Genomic DNA, 19,547 nt, shown 5'->3' with positions numbered 1-19,547 from the left:
GTGGCACTATTATTGCGTAATTAATATAACCTTATTATAATCATAACAAAATTACAGTTATTAACTGAAATGTCAAACTAAGAGAATCGAAGTAGCAAGCCCTATCGACGATTCACGAGAGACGAATCACGCAGCTGGCGTGCATTAGAAACGGAAAGCTAGAAGCCAAAGAAAATTTATGCATGTTTTGGCAATTGTATTATGGAACGGTTTTCAATTTGCAAAATGAAAACCGAAAAATTCTTAAGCCTGGATATGAAACTAAAAATGTTTCCAATTCTTACTTGAACAATTTCCTTTGTAGTGGCATAATAGAGACCTCTATTATACATCATGAATCATATTTTGATAGTGATCGCTCGCACAATGGATGAGATCGAGTAATATTCAATTTTACTATGGCTTTTCGTAGTGCGATAATCTCGAATTCTGGAATATTTATATTGAGGTTACGTTTGGTAGCTTTGAATAATACCTAAAAGTAACTATTGAGTAAATTTCTTATAGCATGCATGTAACCATATTATATATCCTAGGAGAATATAAACCCTCAATTACAACAAAATATAATAATACAATTAACGCTACAAATAGTGTTTGCTGTGTCATATGATTGTGAAGTAAAGCTATGCCTTGTCGCACTCGGATTTGAGGCTGCAGGCTGGATAATGTATTACTCAAACAAACGGTTTATCTTTTGCCCTTAAGCCCCTTAATATACGTTTAGTGTGATATAGCTTATGACCTACATGACAACTACCTTGTGATTGGAAAGTATTGACTGGGTATGAATATAGTATTGTTTAATTTTCACAGTTGATGTGTGGATATAGAGTTATATTTCGATAAATGTAAATATTTTTTTACATTTACAACAAATGCACAAACTAATAGAGGAGAATAAGAGAGCTCTGGACAAGGATGTAGTATATTGAAACGTAATGTATTTATTCCAGCTCAAGCTCAATTTTCGACATGCACAGGTGGTAACTAGATTGTAGTAAGGATTGGAATAATTTTGAGTTGATAAATATAAACTTTAACTTAGGAGTAGAAAGCCACTGTTTTCTAGGCTGAAATGACCATTTAATGAATAAAATAAAGATAATAAGGTAAATATTAAAATGTAAAACACTATTTCTGAATGTAGATTCTATTTAGAAAAGCATTTGCAAGCAGAAAGAAAAGACTCGAAGTTATTCTTTCTAGATTTCTAAACTAAATCTAGGTGTAGGTACTTTAATTTTGATAAAGTGTATTTCGAAAGACAAAAAACATACTGTTTGAAAAAGTTTAATTATTTGTTAAAATTGACCAATAGTTACAAAAACAACAGAAAAAGTTAACATAAATATTTATACATGTTTTAAATAAATAAATATATATATATGTAATTGTACATACGAGTTAATTCTAAGTAATTGAAAAATGTTTTAATATATTTTTACGATACAGCGAAATCCATAAAGCATAAACTCGTTGTTATTTTTATTACAAGTAAATCGACAAAAAACATAAATTTTTAAACTGGCTGAACCTGCGACTTTTAAAATTATATATAGCACACAAAAGTTAGCCCCTTTTTACGCAATCGATGGATGAATTAAAAAAAGTAGCCTGACCGATCGCCATACCAAATATCATCTAAATTAAATAAGCGTTTTAAGCGTGACAGAGTACTAACAGAGCAACTTTCGTATTTATAATATTATTATAGAAGTATAGATTAATGATTGAAGATGTAAGATCTTGAATGATTGTAAGATCACCGTTCTTTTTTCGTTCCGAGATGTTCCGAGATGAGATAAGAGCCGAGATGGCCCAGTGGTTAGAACGCGTGCATCTTAACCAATGATTTCGGGTTCAAACCCAGGCAAGAACCACTGAAGTTTCATGTGCTTAATTTGTGTTTATAATTCATCTCGTGCTCGGTGAAGGAAAACATCGTGAGGAAACCTGCATGTGCCTAATTTCAACGAAATTCTGCCACCTGTGTATTCCACCAACCCGAATTGGAGCAGCGTGGTGAAATATACTCCAAACCTCCTCAAAGGGAGAGGAGGTCTTAGTCCAGCAGTGGGAAATTTACAGGCTGCTAATGTTATAAAGTTTAGTAGAAGAGTATATCGTATAACATCATATTTTCAGGAACTTGTCATTTTAAAAACATAATTACGCTTTTAATCTAAGCTAAAGATTCTTCATGACCGTATTTTAGATATCAATCTTCTTTAGCTTTCCTCGTGCCTTTGAGTGGAATTATAGTAGATTACTGGAATTTTAAGAGTGCTTAAGGATAGAGCCATTTAATTACTTTTGAAAAGATCCCTTTGGTGAATAACAACTCAAATCAAATACTTTGATTTTTTTATTTATTTCGCAATGAAAATGCGCCTCCAACCTTGAGAACTAAGATGTAATGTGCTTTGTGCCTATAGTTACACTGGCTTACTCACCTTTAATAACCGAAACACAATAATAATTAATTTTTTTCTCATATCACTTTATCTTATTCAAATAAAAATAAATCTATGTACCGGTAATTATATAACAACACTAATACTGCTGATTAATTGATTGCATCCCGAGTAAACCATTTATATATTCCAGGCAATCCCCGTCCAATCTCCTGTATTCGCCTCACGCTTAACACCGCTACTCTAGCGCCTGCTCCTAACTTCACTCTTCTTGTAACAGTCGATCACCCTGCAATGATTGTACCTTAAGCTCTCTCATAAGTCAATTAAATCATCTCTAATAACAATTTCCTAATCGCTACTACTTTCAATATAATTTGGGACACTAATCGTATGAAAAAAAAAAAAAAACTTTTTATATCCCCTTTTTTCTTTAGTACATCTTATCTCATATTTACTATTATTAATAACCTTTTTAACAATGTGTAGCCCTGAATACACATCCCTTAACTTTGTATTTACTTCATTCGCGATGGACGCAAAACGAGCAACGTGTCCACATACCATATCTTAACATAATCGAAACACTTTATATATTGCTTCTGGGTTGCTGCACTTATAACTTTCCGCATGGGCCGCTTGCGCATGGGCCGCTTGCGCATGGGCCTGTTGTTCGATTGGGAAGCCTCGTATAATACATGAAACAGCGGCTAAGTAATCCTTAGTTGACATCTAAAACACATAGCTATCTTTTCCTGGTAGTAGTACGAGTCCTTAGTCATAGTTTTTATTTTATGATTTCTTTCTAGAAGTAAGTTCATCAAGAAACTTAGCATAATTAATATAAATGTCCCTTCTTCACAGCTATGATCATAAGAATCTATGCTATTGTTTCAAATTCGAGCCCGACCTTGCAATTTTGATTGTAAATTAAAATATTTCGTTACTTCAGGTCACTTATAAATATAACCGAGCTGATCAATTTTCCGAACAAAATCCGGTATTAATTTATTAGTATTAATTAATTTGATCATGCCACTTTCACGATCACCCTCATTAAGAATTGAATTTACATATGTAACATCCTCTCTATAAATATAATTTTCACTATCGTATTTTAATCGGGTAATTTCTTCAATTTTAATTATTGTCCCGGCTGTCTTCACTATATGACGTAGGCTTTTTATCCAACTTCTGGGTGTGAAGCAACCGGGAAAAATAAAAATAGTCTTTTTTCACAAGTCACTATATCACACATTAAATACAATAATCTATAGTAGATGCTATAAAATCTAAAAGTATGAGTAAAATAAAACAAAAAAAGATTAATCAGTTAGATTATTTATTAATTAACAAAATTATAAACAGAAAATACCTTGTTTGTCACAAAAATCAACAAAAAAAACATCAAAACGAAGGTCATCAAAATGCGTACGAATACCCCAATGTGCGGGTAAGTGTGCGCTGTCCTGGGGGTATGTGTACGCAACTTCAAATTGAGGTAATTATGTATTATTTTTTCTACTCTAACTAGAAAATACTGTTCTTATAAAATTTTAAGCTCACAATCATCGCTTATAGTAACAACTACACCACAAAATAATATAATAATTAAGAATGAGATCAATCAACAAAACCTAAAACTCCTTATTGCAAAGGTCACATACAAAATTGCCTTTATCAAAGCCAGTATATTGTTCATGCCACCAATTTTCACAAACGCTGCATTGAATCCAGTCTTCATTCGGTGGATAAATATATTTTTCGCCACACAGGGGACAAAAGTATTCATTTTCTTTATTCTTATTTCTAACAGTCTTAGTTTTCTTAGTCTTAGTTTCATAAATAACAGTATTTATTGTTGTTAGCTTCTGTTTTAAATCCAATCGTATTTTCTTTTCGGCAAATTTTTCTTCTTCTTCTCTTTTCTTCTAAACCCAATTTGTAAGGGCTTTCAGTAGCAATTATAGACTTCTTGCCTTTTTTTCGTCTGTTTTGTAAAGTAGCCTTAGGTAACGATTAGATAGTCGTCAATGGTACTTGTGCCTTGCTGGCTGAAGGTGCAGAATATATTGAAGGTGTTAAATTAGGTGGAATGATCGTTGTTATATCAGTCGTTGTTTCAAATAAAGATGTGTCACAGTGCAAACATACACGACAAGCTTCTGCGTACACTTAACCCAAGCGGTCATATCGGGATGCGACCAAAATTTTTCATAATGGCGTCATCCAAGCAATAAAACATTAACTCTTAATCAAACTACAAAAAACGTGGTATACGAAGAAAGTAAGCAAATTTTCAAAAAAGATTTCAAGCTATAAAAAATTACATAACAAACTTTACAAAATAACGTAATAATTTGTGCAAAAAACTTCACTTACCCTTGAATTCAAAATGGCAGAACGAGCGGCCGGCGTCACACGTGCCTTTCGTGCCGAGTCACGCGGGGTAATGAGGGAAGGGGATCGCGATCTGTTTTTGTGTTCCCTTTTCTAGATTTTTAACATGCGCACACTTACCCGCTGCGTTCACTTGCCCCACATGACTATATTGGTAATTATTTAATATTACTTTAACACTGCTGAGTAATTGATTCCTCGAGCAACCCATTATATATCCCACGCAATCGCCGCGGTATTCTCTACTCGCCTTACACTTCACTGCAGCGTCTTCTCTCCAACACCCGTTTTTCACTTCACTTTACCCGTTACACTAAGTATTGCTGGTAGGCGGTAGAATATCTGATGAGTGGTTGGTTAACCAACCCAGTCGGGCTTGCACAAAGTCCTACCACCAAGTAAATCTAATGTATAGTAATAATATATTGGTAAATTTTAAATATCAACATTAGAATATAGTTTAAAAGCAGTAACAAAAGTAAATATATACGAAAATATTTTTATGGGTACAAGTTGCCTTATACTATTCTCCTTTAAAATCTCTTCGAGATAATATCACGATAAAACAAACTCTTGATATTAAGTTAAAAACATTTCATTTTGAAGTATCATATTAAATTAGTTTACTAACATAATATCTATAAAGAGTAAAAAAACTCACGTAAAAACCATTTCTCAATATATTTTTAAAGTAATTATATTCACGTTGAATGAATGAATAATTTAAAAGTTCCTTGTAACTTTATTCTAGCCTCTATTTTAGTATCGTAATAAGTGATCTATGGCAGATTTCTTAGGTACTTATTTCGTTTGTAATATCGCTTTGCCAGCTTCAAAATATTCAAAGCATGAAATCTACATTTTAATTGAAAATTTATTAATTTCTTCTTAAAATATAGAACACACAGCACAGTATGATATCCGATTCATGTATCTACGATCTTTTACCGGAATTAAGGATATAGATTCAAAATGAAATGTTTTTTTAGGTTAACCAAACGTTAACACTGGTACGATATTTTGCGACCATATATTTAACGACATTTTAAATACACAGATAATTTATGGATGGTCACGCTAATCTCTGAAAATACCATTTCGTTTTGAATAATTATTTTCGCTTTAGATATTCCATTTATTGAGGAAAGGTATATACTATTTAACACGCTCAAACCTAAAGAGCGGAGCCGTAACCATTAAATCTCAACCTATACAGCCATTGTATAAAACAGTTATATATATAAACCCAAAAAGGCTGAAACCGCAGGGAACAGTCCGTAATTACATGTAGCAATTTCCGAATACAAGCAGTAACATACAGATACATTTAATTAATAATAATTAATTGAGTAATTATCTCTGAACGAAGATGGCGTGTCTTGTCCAAAAGAGATAAGAAAGAGTAAACATTAACGACTACTTTGTATGGTTCCTTTGTTTAATATGCATTAGAAAAAATACATATAAGCGGCCTTGCTTATTATAAAATTATTAGATAATCACCAAGATATATATTTATTCAAGATAAGAGTTACAGCCCTTTTTAAGAACTAGCCACATTTTTATGAATTTATGATTACATGGTTTAATAAATAAAAATAAATCTATCTATATGTATATATAGATTTATTTTTATTTAATATATATTTGTATATGATAAAGTGATATGTAAATATATATAGTTTTCAAATAGTGATATGCCAATAAATTAAACGATTAGTACTGAACAACACTTTCTACTTTATAACATCGCTCTGAATATCAACAAACATCATCAGTCAATTGATTAAGTTTATTTAATAATAGCAATATTTTTTAAAATGATTGTCGCCTAATTCACTTCGATATAAAATCAATAAGTTATTACGAATAGTAATATTAATGGTGCCGAATCATCTCTTATTCTAAAATATACCTTCGTAATTAGCCATTGAAACATTTTAGCGTTGACGTAATAGTGTAACAAACTTTATAAATTATGTAACAGCTCGTCTTATTGCCTCTACTGGTGATAGGATGGCTGCTTCAATTTTCGTTCGATTCGACTTCGTTTCGAATAGAATTGATAATATCCATACTTAAACATTATACTGACCATTTGAGATATCTGAAATATCCACGAAAAGGCTGCGATAGCATGTACCTATTTATAGAATGAAATGGCGTTTCTATTTTAAATATAAGAAGGTAAAAATTAAGGAAAATTACAATTATCCTTGATTTTAAGCATATTTCAAGGCTCTTAAGTTTATTATACAAATAATTATGAGCTCTCGGTACGTCAAATTGTTTAGAATACAATACTATAAAATACAATATATAAAAGAAACGATCCAAGCCAATGGCAAAATAAATAATTTATTTTATCAAATACATATATGTAAACTTTACGCCAATGGAATCTACATATATGTACGATTAAGTACCGACCTGTCATCAATCATCACGAATGCGCTGGTGGTATCGAAAATATAAAAATACTCATATTTTTCTTAAATAAAAATATTAAATTTGTTTTTTAAAAGATATTTTTTATAAATAACAGCTTTTGGTCGATTGTTGTGATAGGATTCAATGAAGTAAAGAGCAAAAGGGTTTTTATTTTTTTTCTTATGTAGATGATACCTTAATAGAATTTAGCAATATTTTTCTATAACTTTGTACATTATCCTTTTATAAAAATCTTAAAAAAAATCGTTATAATTTACTAGGAAGCAATCTATTTATATATTATTTTTTATTTTGTGAATTATTATGTTTTAAGGGTGTAGTGACTTTAAGGGTCAGAATATAAAACTGCGAATCAGCAAGATGCGATTTCGTAACTGAGACAACCGTGACGCGATTACGTGTCACAAGGCGTCCATGGTTTGGCTAAGCATATACAAATGAAGATGAAAATGAGTTGTACGAAATCGAAAATTTCTTTCATTTTTGTATTTCGTCTGCAGCTTTTGAATTCTAATTTCCTATTGGGCGTGTAATAACGTATTGGAATTTTTATGTAACCTAAGATCTACACTTTTTGCGCTCTTAGGGAGCATCGGATGGCCATTCCATCGTACTCTGTCATAAATTTTATTAGCTTTTTTGGTTAAAGGTTTGACTCGATAAAACTTAAACTTCACATCCTTTTTTACCACTACTTTATTATTCCTAAAATAAAAATTAAATTTGTTTAACTGTATTTAATAGAAATAAATTGTAAACGTTGTACGCAATTTACTTCATTGATTTCAAAATAGTTTTATTTTTAAAAATAGTTTTAAATTTAAATTAAACTCTTTAAAAAAATCATAACTTCAAATTCATACTAATAAAATAATTTTGTATAACCTTTGTCCCGACGTTGTATTCTTTTGTTATCTCAACTGCAAAAGCCAGGAAAACGAATATTATAACGAACAGATCATCTATCAAAAATTATGAGGGTTCCTCTGATCAACGTAAGTGACGCGCTTGGTTGGCCCTGAAATATAATTAAATAGAATCTTTTGAAAATAGCTTAAAGATCAAACAAATCTGAAAGAGAAAAATAATAAATTAAGATCATATTTTTTTTCGATTTATGATATTTTAAAGTTTGATAAAAAACAGTTGTTTTCATCGTCGTATTTGAGTTGAATCAAGATTAAGTGCCAGAATCAAAGTAAATTATCTATGATCACAAAATCACTTCTATATATTTCGTAAACTTAAATTTTAAGCATTACCTTATTAGTTTATTATTTCTTAAATTTCGTTAATATATAGCAAAGTGTAGAGAGTAAAAAAATATTATCATTGTAATAATAATCATAATATCCTTTCCGCTCGCAAATACTAACCACAAGTGTGTGCAATGTCATATTCTATGCAATTATTTAAGTCATTGGGCTTGTGCTGACGATAAATTTATACAAAAGTCAGATAACTTTTTATTGGCCTAATACCAAACGTAAACCTCTGGATCCTAAGCCTGATCAATAAATACTTGATCGACGAGACGGTGTATAAAATATATTTAGTACATAAAAATTAAATTTACCAAGAATATACAGTAGAAATCAGTAAGTACAACAAATCATGCGTGTAACATTCTCCGTCCACATATATTTTTACGAAGGGGACTGTAATGCTATAGTAAATCGTAACGAATGAGCGTACGAAAATACTCAGGACATCATAATCCTGCACTGACGTTCTACGCTGATTACGATTTTTCCTCATATTGCTTATATGAAATTCTTGGCATAGATGTTCCTGTATTTTGGTACTCATACATCCTAATAATCATTGTTACGGAAGTCAACTTCCTACTGATTAAGCGACTAATACATTAATTATCTTCTTGACGACAAAATACAAAACTTAATACACTTCATATTATTCAGGTTGGCTATTACTAATATTATTTATTTTACGGTTATTTACTAAATGTAAAGTTACAAGAATAACAGAGATTTTTTTTTTGTTATAAAACATTCGTTTTAATATCCATTACGAACTTTATGGCTCGGTGGACAGAAAATGAAGATCTTAATCTAAGATGCCGATCTCAAGTTTCGACAAGTGCCACTCAGTATTTACACGCTTCAAAATATATTTTTTTATATATATTTTCTCTCGTGTTGACACGTAAACGATATAATTATTGTAAGTCTACATCATATGATATCTTGCCATGAAAATGCAAAGTGGCATTGTGGTGGAACTCATTCCCAAACTATGCCCGAGACGGAGAGGACTTAGTGCAACATTCACGAGCTGTTACTAATATTATGACTATGGGTATATCCATTAAGATAAACCGATAATTAAACGCTGCTGTACAGAATCATAAAACATGCGGGATGGCTTACCTGGTGTGTTTTATCGTACAAAGGTGGTTTTCATTACTGTGAAACTCATCATCATTAAGCGAATCCAAAGAATATGGCATAGACGTTATATGAAATTCCACTAACATTTAAAAAAAGAATGTGACTAGATATTAAAAGAAATGCTTTGAAGAAATACATATATAATTAATTTTTTTCATATTGACTCAATCTTGTGAGTTTAATATAGCAACAGAATAAATGCTTATTTTTATTTGAATAAAGGTACTATATATGTGCGAGTGTATTTTTTCACGAAAGATGTTTTTATACTATCTTCTGTGTTGCATTTTTATACATTTTGACACCATGACATTTTGACCATGAGGCACCTGCAACAATAAGTTAATTATAACACTTAATAATACTCAAACAGTTATTGCCGCTGGAGTAGTGTTCGCGCAGTGGTCGAAATTTGAGCATAATCATTGAAAATGAGGAATACATATTTTAAAGTACATGTTTGGAACATTTTGTTTTTTTAATATTTATTTCCATATATTTTTTTTATAATTGATAACACTAAAGCTCTAAATTAAAGAAAATCGGTATCCAAGTTTAGGAGAAAAGTCTGTGCCGATCTATATATATATACCAGTATCGCCCAATATAATTGCCAATTCGACCATAATCAATTAATAATAATTATTGTTTTCTAATACATTAATGCGAGACTATCTCTAAAAAAGCCGATATATTTTGTTTTGATTTGAAACCCTTATGTCATGTTAATTAAAGAGAATTTTCTTAATAATAAATAAGAGCCTTATTAACATGTTCAGCTAATTTCCGTAATGATAAGAGTTAGTCAACGTCTTTAGAAATAAACTTTATTATTGTATTTTAATTCTGGATTATTTAATCCTGCCTCACGATTTTTATAGTTTGTTGATAAAGTGGTCATACCTACTCTAACGACTCGTAATAATATTCTACTTAAATAAAATATATTTTAATACGACAAAACGTTTGTCGATGTTATTATATCTAAAGTGAGGGTCGCGTCAGCTCGTGTTTTGAATTCGAAAGTGAGATCACGGTACATTACAACACGTAATGTTCCCTCGATAGAAGGTTAGTTTTTGGCACGAACTAAGTGGGTTGGTATTTCGAAAAACCCTTATTCATAAATATCACGCAGATTATTACCCGAGAGAATACGAGCGGGTAACGATTTCGCGTCACGCAAGATATCACTGCATATTACTCTCAAAATTAAAGATCTCGTATTATTTCTTTATATCTATGTGGTAAAGTTTATTGATCCGTACTTCTTATTTCTGATCTTATTCTTCAAATATTTAAGTACGTATGTAAACATACGTATGTATCACTATAAAGTTACGAGGAAATTTAGTTCATAACCAATCTGGAAGGATTGAACGATGTCGAAAAATTGTAATCCGGACATTCAATTTAAAATTCAATACATAATATAATTAGTTTATAATAGTAATTTATTAAGGGTGTGTTTATGATTCAACTAAAAACCAGTTATATTAGACACAATGTATAGCTTGACTAAATTTAATATAAACGAACGGTCCTTACGCTAAACCGGTAACATATAAAAACGGTATAATTTTTGTTTGTTACAGTTCAAAATACTTTTTTTTTTTAAACTTAGTTTTATATACTTTGATTATCTATTAATTATCTTATTAGATTTACTCCATGTTTTAATGTAACAGTAGAAACTTTGTTGGCGTCAACTTTTTTTGGTATCAAATGTTTGTGCAGCATATTATGCCGCTGTTTGCCGAAAAAAAAATAAATAATGATCTTTACACATAATTGAAGGACTGAAACCATAATATAAATAAATAATAAAATAGATGACAATATAACAAATATTAAAATATTTGAATAGAAAGTAATACCATATCATTATGCATCAAATATTTTTTAATTGACCTCAATGAGTGCATTCAGTTATACTAAGTAAATACGCTCAGGCAATAAGGCTTTTTACGCAATCTATTTAACTACTAAATCCTACAAAGGCTTACGCGCTTAATTATAATCATGTGTCATATAGATAATATTTTATTCTATTCTAAATAAAAAATAGTTACAGCCTAATGTCCTCCTACTGGGCTTAGGCCTCCCTTCATTTGAGGATAAGGTTTGGAGGTAATTCTACCACGCTGCTAAATTGTGGGCCTAAAAAATCTATCCTATTTTAGGTACAGAAATTGTTGTGTATTATTGTAATTTTTATTAAAATAATTTACATAAGAATTATTAACATTAAGTCCTTAAGTATATACAAATATGAATTAAAAATAGTTACTGAATTAAATCATGACCGCGTGGAATGGCGACAAGAATGCTAGCAGCATTATCCCGTTGAGTCGCAATTCCGATCATATGGATAAAAAACGAATCAGCCCTCTTGTCACCGGTGGAGGCAATAAGGCGAGTTTACTTTTAATTATGCTTTTTGCACTACTATTCAAGAATAAGACACGAATATTTGGATCGTTTGTCCGCTTCAGCTTTTTCCTTGTTCTCTGATATGAGACGGGGCCAGCGTGTCAACGCCTGTAGCGTCCCACACTAGAGCCAGTCCTCGTTCATGTAGTAATTTAAGCTATAGATTTTAATAATAATACAATCCGATCATAGATATTGGGATTTAGACATTGACAATTTCTACATTATATTCCTAGTACTATTCTGTAAAAACTTCGTATCACAATTATAAAATGTTGAAAACGGTTTTACGGTAACACTCTATTTTGATTCGTGTATCCTTAAAATGTTATATTTACTGTCGGCAATTTCACATATCACAATTATGTTCTATGATTAATGTGGAGTTTATTTGTATGAGCTGAACTTCCTGCGGTCAAAACCAAGCATTACAGACCGTTTTGTATCGTTATCTTATCTTAGTCTTTATACAGATGACATACATCTTAACATGTATATTTAAACATTCAGCCATGTTCAATAAAGAACCGCTTAACTCGTTATGAAAATGTTATTAAACAAATATTTAATTAACGTGACAGAATATTTCGAGGGATCTTAATAAAACAACCTTTGTAATGAAATGTCGTGGAGAAATTAAAGCAATATATGAAAATTTATGAATTAAATTATATTATACTAGATGAAAACCTGGCTTCGTTCGGGTAGAATAAATAAATCAAAAAAAATGTAAATATACTAAGTACCGTAACTCTACACGAAATTATTATTTCTAACAAACTTTCTGAACGCGCCCGTAAACGTCAAACATGTCCGCCCGTTAAACTTCATGTCATGAATTTCACGGATTTAATATCGAAACATTTCGACTATAAGAATTTTGGATATATGTATTGGATATATGTTGTCGACTTAAAAATCATTATTTTTTTAAATCATATCTATAATTGTGGACATATTTCGATCGGGTCTATCGTAGACAGGAAAGAAATAAGTTTTGAGCTTACAAATATTGCGTTGATAAAAGACTACTGATCAAAGTAAATAAGATATAGTTTATAATTCTTACCAGGTGCCGTCCGCATTACTTATATAAATAAATACTAATTTTTATGTGTACCTAACCATTGTTGCTCGAAATCACGCGCTTCTTTTTGTAAAATCATCTAAGCACAACACTTACTTTGAGATTGTCAAAAATCAACCACCGATTTCAAAAGAAGCTTAGCAGGATTTTTTCATCGACTGTTTTACTGCCTCGGTGGAAGCTAAAAGCGAGTCCTGCGCATGAAACCTATTGAAAGTATCATTAGGATGTACTCATTTAAACGATGGTTATATGTACTGATCAAATACGATGCAGCTGGAATTGCGTCGTATTAGTGGCATATAGTCGAAAATGGGTAAATTAGGCTATTACGTGTGTTGCACGCTCAATACTATTGTATGCTCTATGCAAATACACTGGAAAGCGCTTTCAGCAAATACTGGCGAACATTTAGAGTCCGTTTAAAATACACCAGGCGATTGAAATACACATCAGTAAACAGTATAATTTTCTTAACTTCGAATGCGTCAGCAAGTAGACACATTTTTACCAGACGTGTCTACTTGCCAACTTTATCTCTAGGACTCCATGGCAAGTTTATTGTAAATCTATAGTACTTAAGTTTGTCACGGTCAAACACTGATCTCTTCTCTTTTTGTTACCATTTATTCGACATTCAAGAGAATAAAGCCGTTAATATTTACTAAATTGGTTTATGAGCTAACTATTACCTATCATAATGTAAATAATGCTTTAAACCACTACACTAAAGTACAATGATTACGGGCTCGGATTGCAAAACCGAAAGATTAGACCTGTTATAACAATAATTGGTATCCAGGCTGTGCTTACCTTAACCTAAAACTTCTACCAATTTAAATGTTTATAATTATGAATAATTCCCGTGACAGAAGTGAAACATTTGGAAAATTAGATTTACAAACGTTTTGTTCTTGGCTTTGTGCAGACACTTCTGTGACAAATCTTATTATTAATAAATATAACAGCCACTCGTAACATATTCTACCCAACAGTAACTTAATACTAGTGGGTCTCATTCAAAAGATTTTTAGAACCTTCGTACAATTTTTCCTTTGTTAAATTGTAACAATTTATTAAATTGCACTCAAGAATCCTATTTAATTTTCTGCACATCTACGACTGGAGCTCTTCAAAATGAGATCATAACCGATCTTATGTGCAGCTATCATCCCATAAACACTGGGACAAATAATCGGCTTACGCTATGAATATATAAGATTATTGTGTTTCGGTTTGAAGAATAAATTAGATTAACCACAGACACAACTGACATAACATCACAGTTTGGCAGCACATTCTGGCGATATAACCACTTACCACTCGTACCCCTAGTACGAGTTGCAATACTTCCTGCGTTAATAACGTAATGTCTGCTAGAAAACGTTCATGAAGTATTTGCATTTGGTAGAATGAGTTCAGCATCGCTGTCACCGTGACGAATATCGAGCCGGTCGAAATAGACAACTTCACGCATTATATTTCCATCCCACTTTCACATAAAAAAGGCAAGAGAAGCATAAATATTCAACCATTTTAATAGTTTAGCAAAGCAATTTAATTACATTGTTATAATTGAATTATAATCTTTAAATAATAATCATTTATATTCAATGTTATTAAATAACGTAATAGCATACCAATTAAAAATAAATTTTAAGTTTAGGTTTACCTTGCATCATATTTGTAAATATATTTAAAATAAATTATTATTTATTATTCATATCAGTCACATGTTAGTTATAACTTTTTTAACTTAAATTCAATTTCGTTGCTTTTTATTGTGATTAAAGGCTACCATAACCGTTGTAGTTAGTCTTCGAGCATAATATTGCCTTCCATGTTTGATGTTTAATTTTCAGAATGATCTCGCACTGTCTCTCATCTAAATAAATTAAGTAAGTTCAAACTCCACATGAAATTAACGAAAACTTCAACATATATGCGTAAACGTGTACCCCTAGTGCGAGTTTGACAGTGGCCTATGTGACCGTCCACCTACCTATTTCATAAAAGGAAACATTCTGTAATCTGTAATGTTTAAATAAAAAGCGTATAAAGTGACTTACATATTTACCATGATTTTTATTGCTATATTCTATAAATGTATTTTTTTACAGCGCGACCAGCTCTACACAAGATGATGATTCAGATTGGGCAACAAATGCGACAATACATGAATATTTGGGACACAATGCCACAAATGATATATATGGTATGATCTATTTACATTTAATTTATAGTGGGACGACATACATGGCAAATTTTCATGCACCATATGTAGATTTCCTCGACAGTTTTCTTTACTGCTGAGTACGAGATGAATGCGGTTTTTGTGTCTCTCTCTTAAAATATACAACCATCAGTTAAAATTTACATGTTCTAACCAACGGGCCATCGCAGCTCTTATAATTTGATATTTAATTTTAAAAATAGCTTCAAATTTTAGGCTATGTAAAGCATTTCCTTCAAAATTTATTTTTTATTTGCTTTTATTTCCTTTAATAATCTGGTTGTCCAACACGTATATGAATTTAAAATGTAAATTTGGCAGTATAAAAACAAAAGCTATTTCATGAGGTTCTAATTTATAAAAAGTGTTAAACTATCGAATTTTTAGACAAAAATGAAGTATTATAAGACAAATATACAATTGAGAAATTTACTACAAGGTAAAAGACCGTCATATGAAAGTATTGTAAAATGAAGTATAGCTAGGTACGTTTGCAAGTAATCAAGGATTATGCGTTTATATACCAGAAAAAAACTAAAATAAACGTAACGTTAGGCAAGATTTCATTTGAGTAATTTGGAGCAATATTGTAAAACTGAGAAACAAAGTTATAGAACTTTTATTTTCGTTCAGAGAATTTAAAGTTTATGATTCGAAGAGTTTAACTATATGTACTCTGTTAAAAACAATAATTTGAAATGTGTAGTATCATGAATGTGTAATATAAACACATAAATTGTATTTTTGTGAGAAATGTGATGTATTTTTGACAACATTGGTTATTCCACATGTGTTTAGTTCCTTCATTTTATGTGAAACGCGAGAGCCGCGTTTCGTCTTCTTTTATTATCACTACTCACTTTGTTTTCCTTACAACATCACGATTTATTGATACTAAAATTGTAGCAATAAATGTCATTAGTATATCCTTCTAGTGCCAATTTTTAGAGAAATTTTTGTATTAATAATATTCCCATCATAAAGTTTTGATATTTGTTTTTCTAAGTTTATATATAAACTCCGGATGAACTTTTAATGAGGTTGAAGCCCGTTTTATTTTATTTACGCGCAGCGAATGTGTTTCTATAAATGCATCAGTTGCGTATGTGTCACACCATCTAAATAAAAATTAAGTAAATTTTCATGCTTTGTGGTATCTAATAAGAAACAAATTCAATAGGTATTAAGTTAGTTATTATTTTTAAAACAATAAATACTTTTTATGTACATCTGTACATTATCCTATATAAAACATAAAAGTATTATTTATATTTTATCGATCGACTACATTAAAGATAATCACTGTTAGTACTTAACTAGTATGGTTATAGGTACTACAATTTTATTATTTTTTTACAGACAAACTATACGACGTTCCCACGGGTTTGATCGTATTGCTGTCATGCTTATATGGATCGATCTCAGTGTTGGCAGTTGTTGGAAATTTTCTCGTCATGTGGATAGTCGGCACATCACGCCGAATGCAAAGTGTCACGAATTGTTATATAGCTAATTTAGCCTTAGCTGATATTGTCATAGGATTATTTGCTGTACCATTCCAAGTAAGTTTTTATACAACTTTTTATACACACTCACCATATTTTATACACACATTCGTACCGAAAGCGTTTAAAGTCATGTCGTGAGTTCGGGAACGGTCAACTGTTTCTTAATGTCATGGCGTGTTACAGTAGGAGCTTGGTTAAAATATAAAAATATATATAGAAAAAGCGACTTATGTAGACAATTTAGTCAATATTTTTTTAAATATATTAATAAATAAACCCAAAAGGTAAAAACACACCTAAAAAGTAGCTAGTAAGTGTCTCTTAAGGAAAAGGTTGACTTGGCTGTTAAGGAAAATATCGTAAGGTAAATTGAATGCCCACAAAAACAATATTTGTCTTCTAAATTGTAACATATTTTCGTAAAAATATTTATATTTTGGACACGTTTTTAATGTCTAACTGAAAAAAAAACTACTAATCCAATAAGCATAAAACTTGTATAACAGAACATCCAACGCGTTCCGAAGAAGGTTTTTGTTCTAATATTACATAAGTATCTTCGGTTCGTAGTTTCACTAACTGGCTTTAAATTTAGACTATTGATGTCACAAGCGTGATTTTCTTGTTCTTGTATTTAATATAAGACTAAATTAAAGTTTAATTTTAGTTTCAAGCTGCGTTACTCCAGCGGTGGCTGTTACCACATTTCATGTGCGCATTCTGTCCTTTCGTACAAGCACTTAGTGTAAACGTCAGCGTGTTTACTCTGACTGCAATTGCCGTTGATCGACATCGGGCTATAATTACTCCATTGAGGTATGTATGAAGTGTTCAGAGAATACTCTTAAATGTATGTTTGAATGAAATAAATTTGTAAAATGCTTTATAAAGGAATTAACCGAGTGGAAAATTCGTTTCTGTTCATAATGTAACACTACCTACTATTTTTTTCTCGTGCGTTATATCAAACATCTTGCCATATCTGCCAGTTTACTGGTTCTAATTTTGATGTGCTATAATCAAATATAATTTTTATTAAAATTGAATTACTTTAAACCGAATTATTAATCCATTAAAAATAAAATAAATATAATATTTGTCAGTATAGAAAACATAATATTATCAATAATAAATTAATAAGAATAAAAATAAATAATTATTATGTTATTGTGTGTATTTTCTTTTCCGAACCGGTGGTAGTGTTTAATTTGACTACCAATAAGTAAGTGTAATGATTCTATACTGAATAAAGGAATTTGAGTTTGAGTTAAGTAATGATAATATTTATATATATATATTTTTTTTCTATTATCAAGCAAATGAAGGTAACTGGCATCGTCATACCCGCTTAAACCTAACAAACGAGCAGTTTGTCCAGGCAAAGAATAGGCAACCCAACGGCTGCACATTCTATACGTTTGATATTTTAAGTCAGGGTAAAAATATTCTTGTAATCTTGATGTTGCAACATTTAATTAAAAATCATTTTTTTTAAATAATTAAAAATACTCTGTCCAGGATTTTTTTAGACAATCCATTCTTGACATATTTTCTAATATACTAAACTTGTTATAAAATATATCTCATTCTATTATCAGCTCGGTGAAAGTCGTTTTAAGTTCGGATCTTAGACTATGAGTCGTTTGCGTCGATTTTGTCACTGAATTTAAAATAAACGATTGACATAATAGCCTATCCAAATACCAGGCTGTCGTGAACGTGCAGTAGAAAACAAACAAAACATAATTTATTTATACTTATAACGTAAAAGCCTAAGTAAAAATGTTTAATATCAGTAGTCATGTCAGTGTTTCTCATGAAAACATGCCTAGGTTTGTAGAACGGCCTGATTTATTGCTAGAGAATATTCAAGACATACATTATGCAATTAAAGTCGAAACTTCAAACTGCCGATCTAAACGATAAATCCCGACGACTTCCATGTACATTTCCACATGACCAAATTGGAGAGCGAAGTCACCTAAAAACTTTGAATTTTCTTCACGAGCCGTCACGTCAATTTTATCTAAGGAATTAGGATTCCTAGTGTGTACCAATATTGTGTATTCAATGTGAAATTATTGATAAATATCAACTCCATTCGATCCAAAGAATTAATAGCTGTTTATTACCGAAATATGGAGGTTCCAGATTTCAATAAATCAGCTTAACGTTCCCCTTATGCAGCTGAACGTTCCCCTATTCTACAAAGCACTCGGTGTTGTTAGCTCTTACTATATAGAAATATCTCGTTTTCAACGGAGTATAATAGTTTAACCCCAATTCTCTTGAATCTATGTCGCACAACGCGAAGTCATTTATTGCAATGGGCTGAAGGTGAATGCTTATATTGGCAGCGAGAAGCTTCCGTGTGATCGTCCTCAGACCACCTAATTTACACATATTTCATCAAGCATAGGTACCTCTTTAGATTTATAAACGAAGATTTACATTTATTCAACGTTTTGCAACGCAACATTGGAAATACGTCACCTGGGGTACGGGCGTGATTTTCTTTCTAAGTTTTCTATTAACTGTACTGGTCTCTTGGTATTTCGATGAAGTATTTAGGACTGTTTGTCTTATGACTCACATTTACATACACAT

General features: G+C 31.0%; 1 protein-coding gene across 1 annotated transcript in view; it reads left to right on the top strand.

Moving 5' to 3' along the window:
- LOC113393467 (RYamide receptor-like) overlaps nt 1–19,547 on the top strand; it is a 51,925-nt gene that overhangs the window by 15,021 nt on the left and 17,357 nt on the right. Inside the window, exons 2-4 of the mRNA XM_026630355.2 lie at nt 15,320–15,414; nt 16,792–16,994; nt 17,608–17,756. Coding sequence (XP_026486140.1) covers nt 15,320–15,414; nt 16,792–16,994; nt 17,608–17,756 — 447 coding nt within the window. The remainder of the gene's footprint in view (nt 1–15,319; nt 15,415–16,791; nt 16,995–17,607; nt 17,757–19,547) is intronic.

This window comes from Vanessa tameamea, chromosome 6 (genome assembly GCF_037043105.1).
Source record: "Vanessa tameamea isolate UH-Manoa-2023 chromosome 6, ilVanTame1 primary haplotype, whole genome shotgun sequence".
NCBI classification, from domain to species: Eukaryota; Metazoa; Arthropoda; class Insecta; order Lepidoptera; family Nymphalidae; genus Vanessa; species Vanessa tameamea.
Note: the sequence above shows the minus strand (reverse complement) of the source record. Positions and strands in the feature narration are given on the sequence as shown.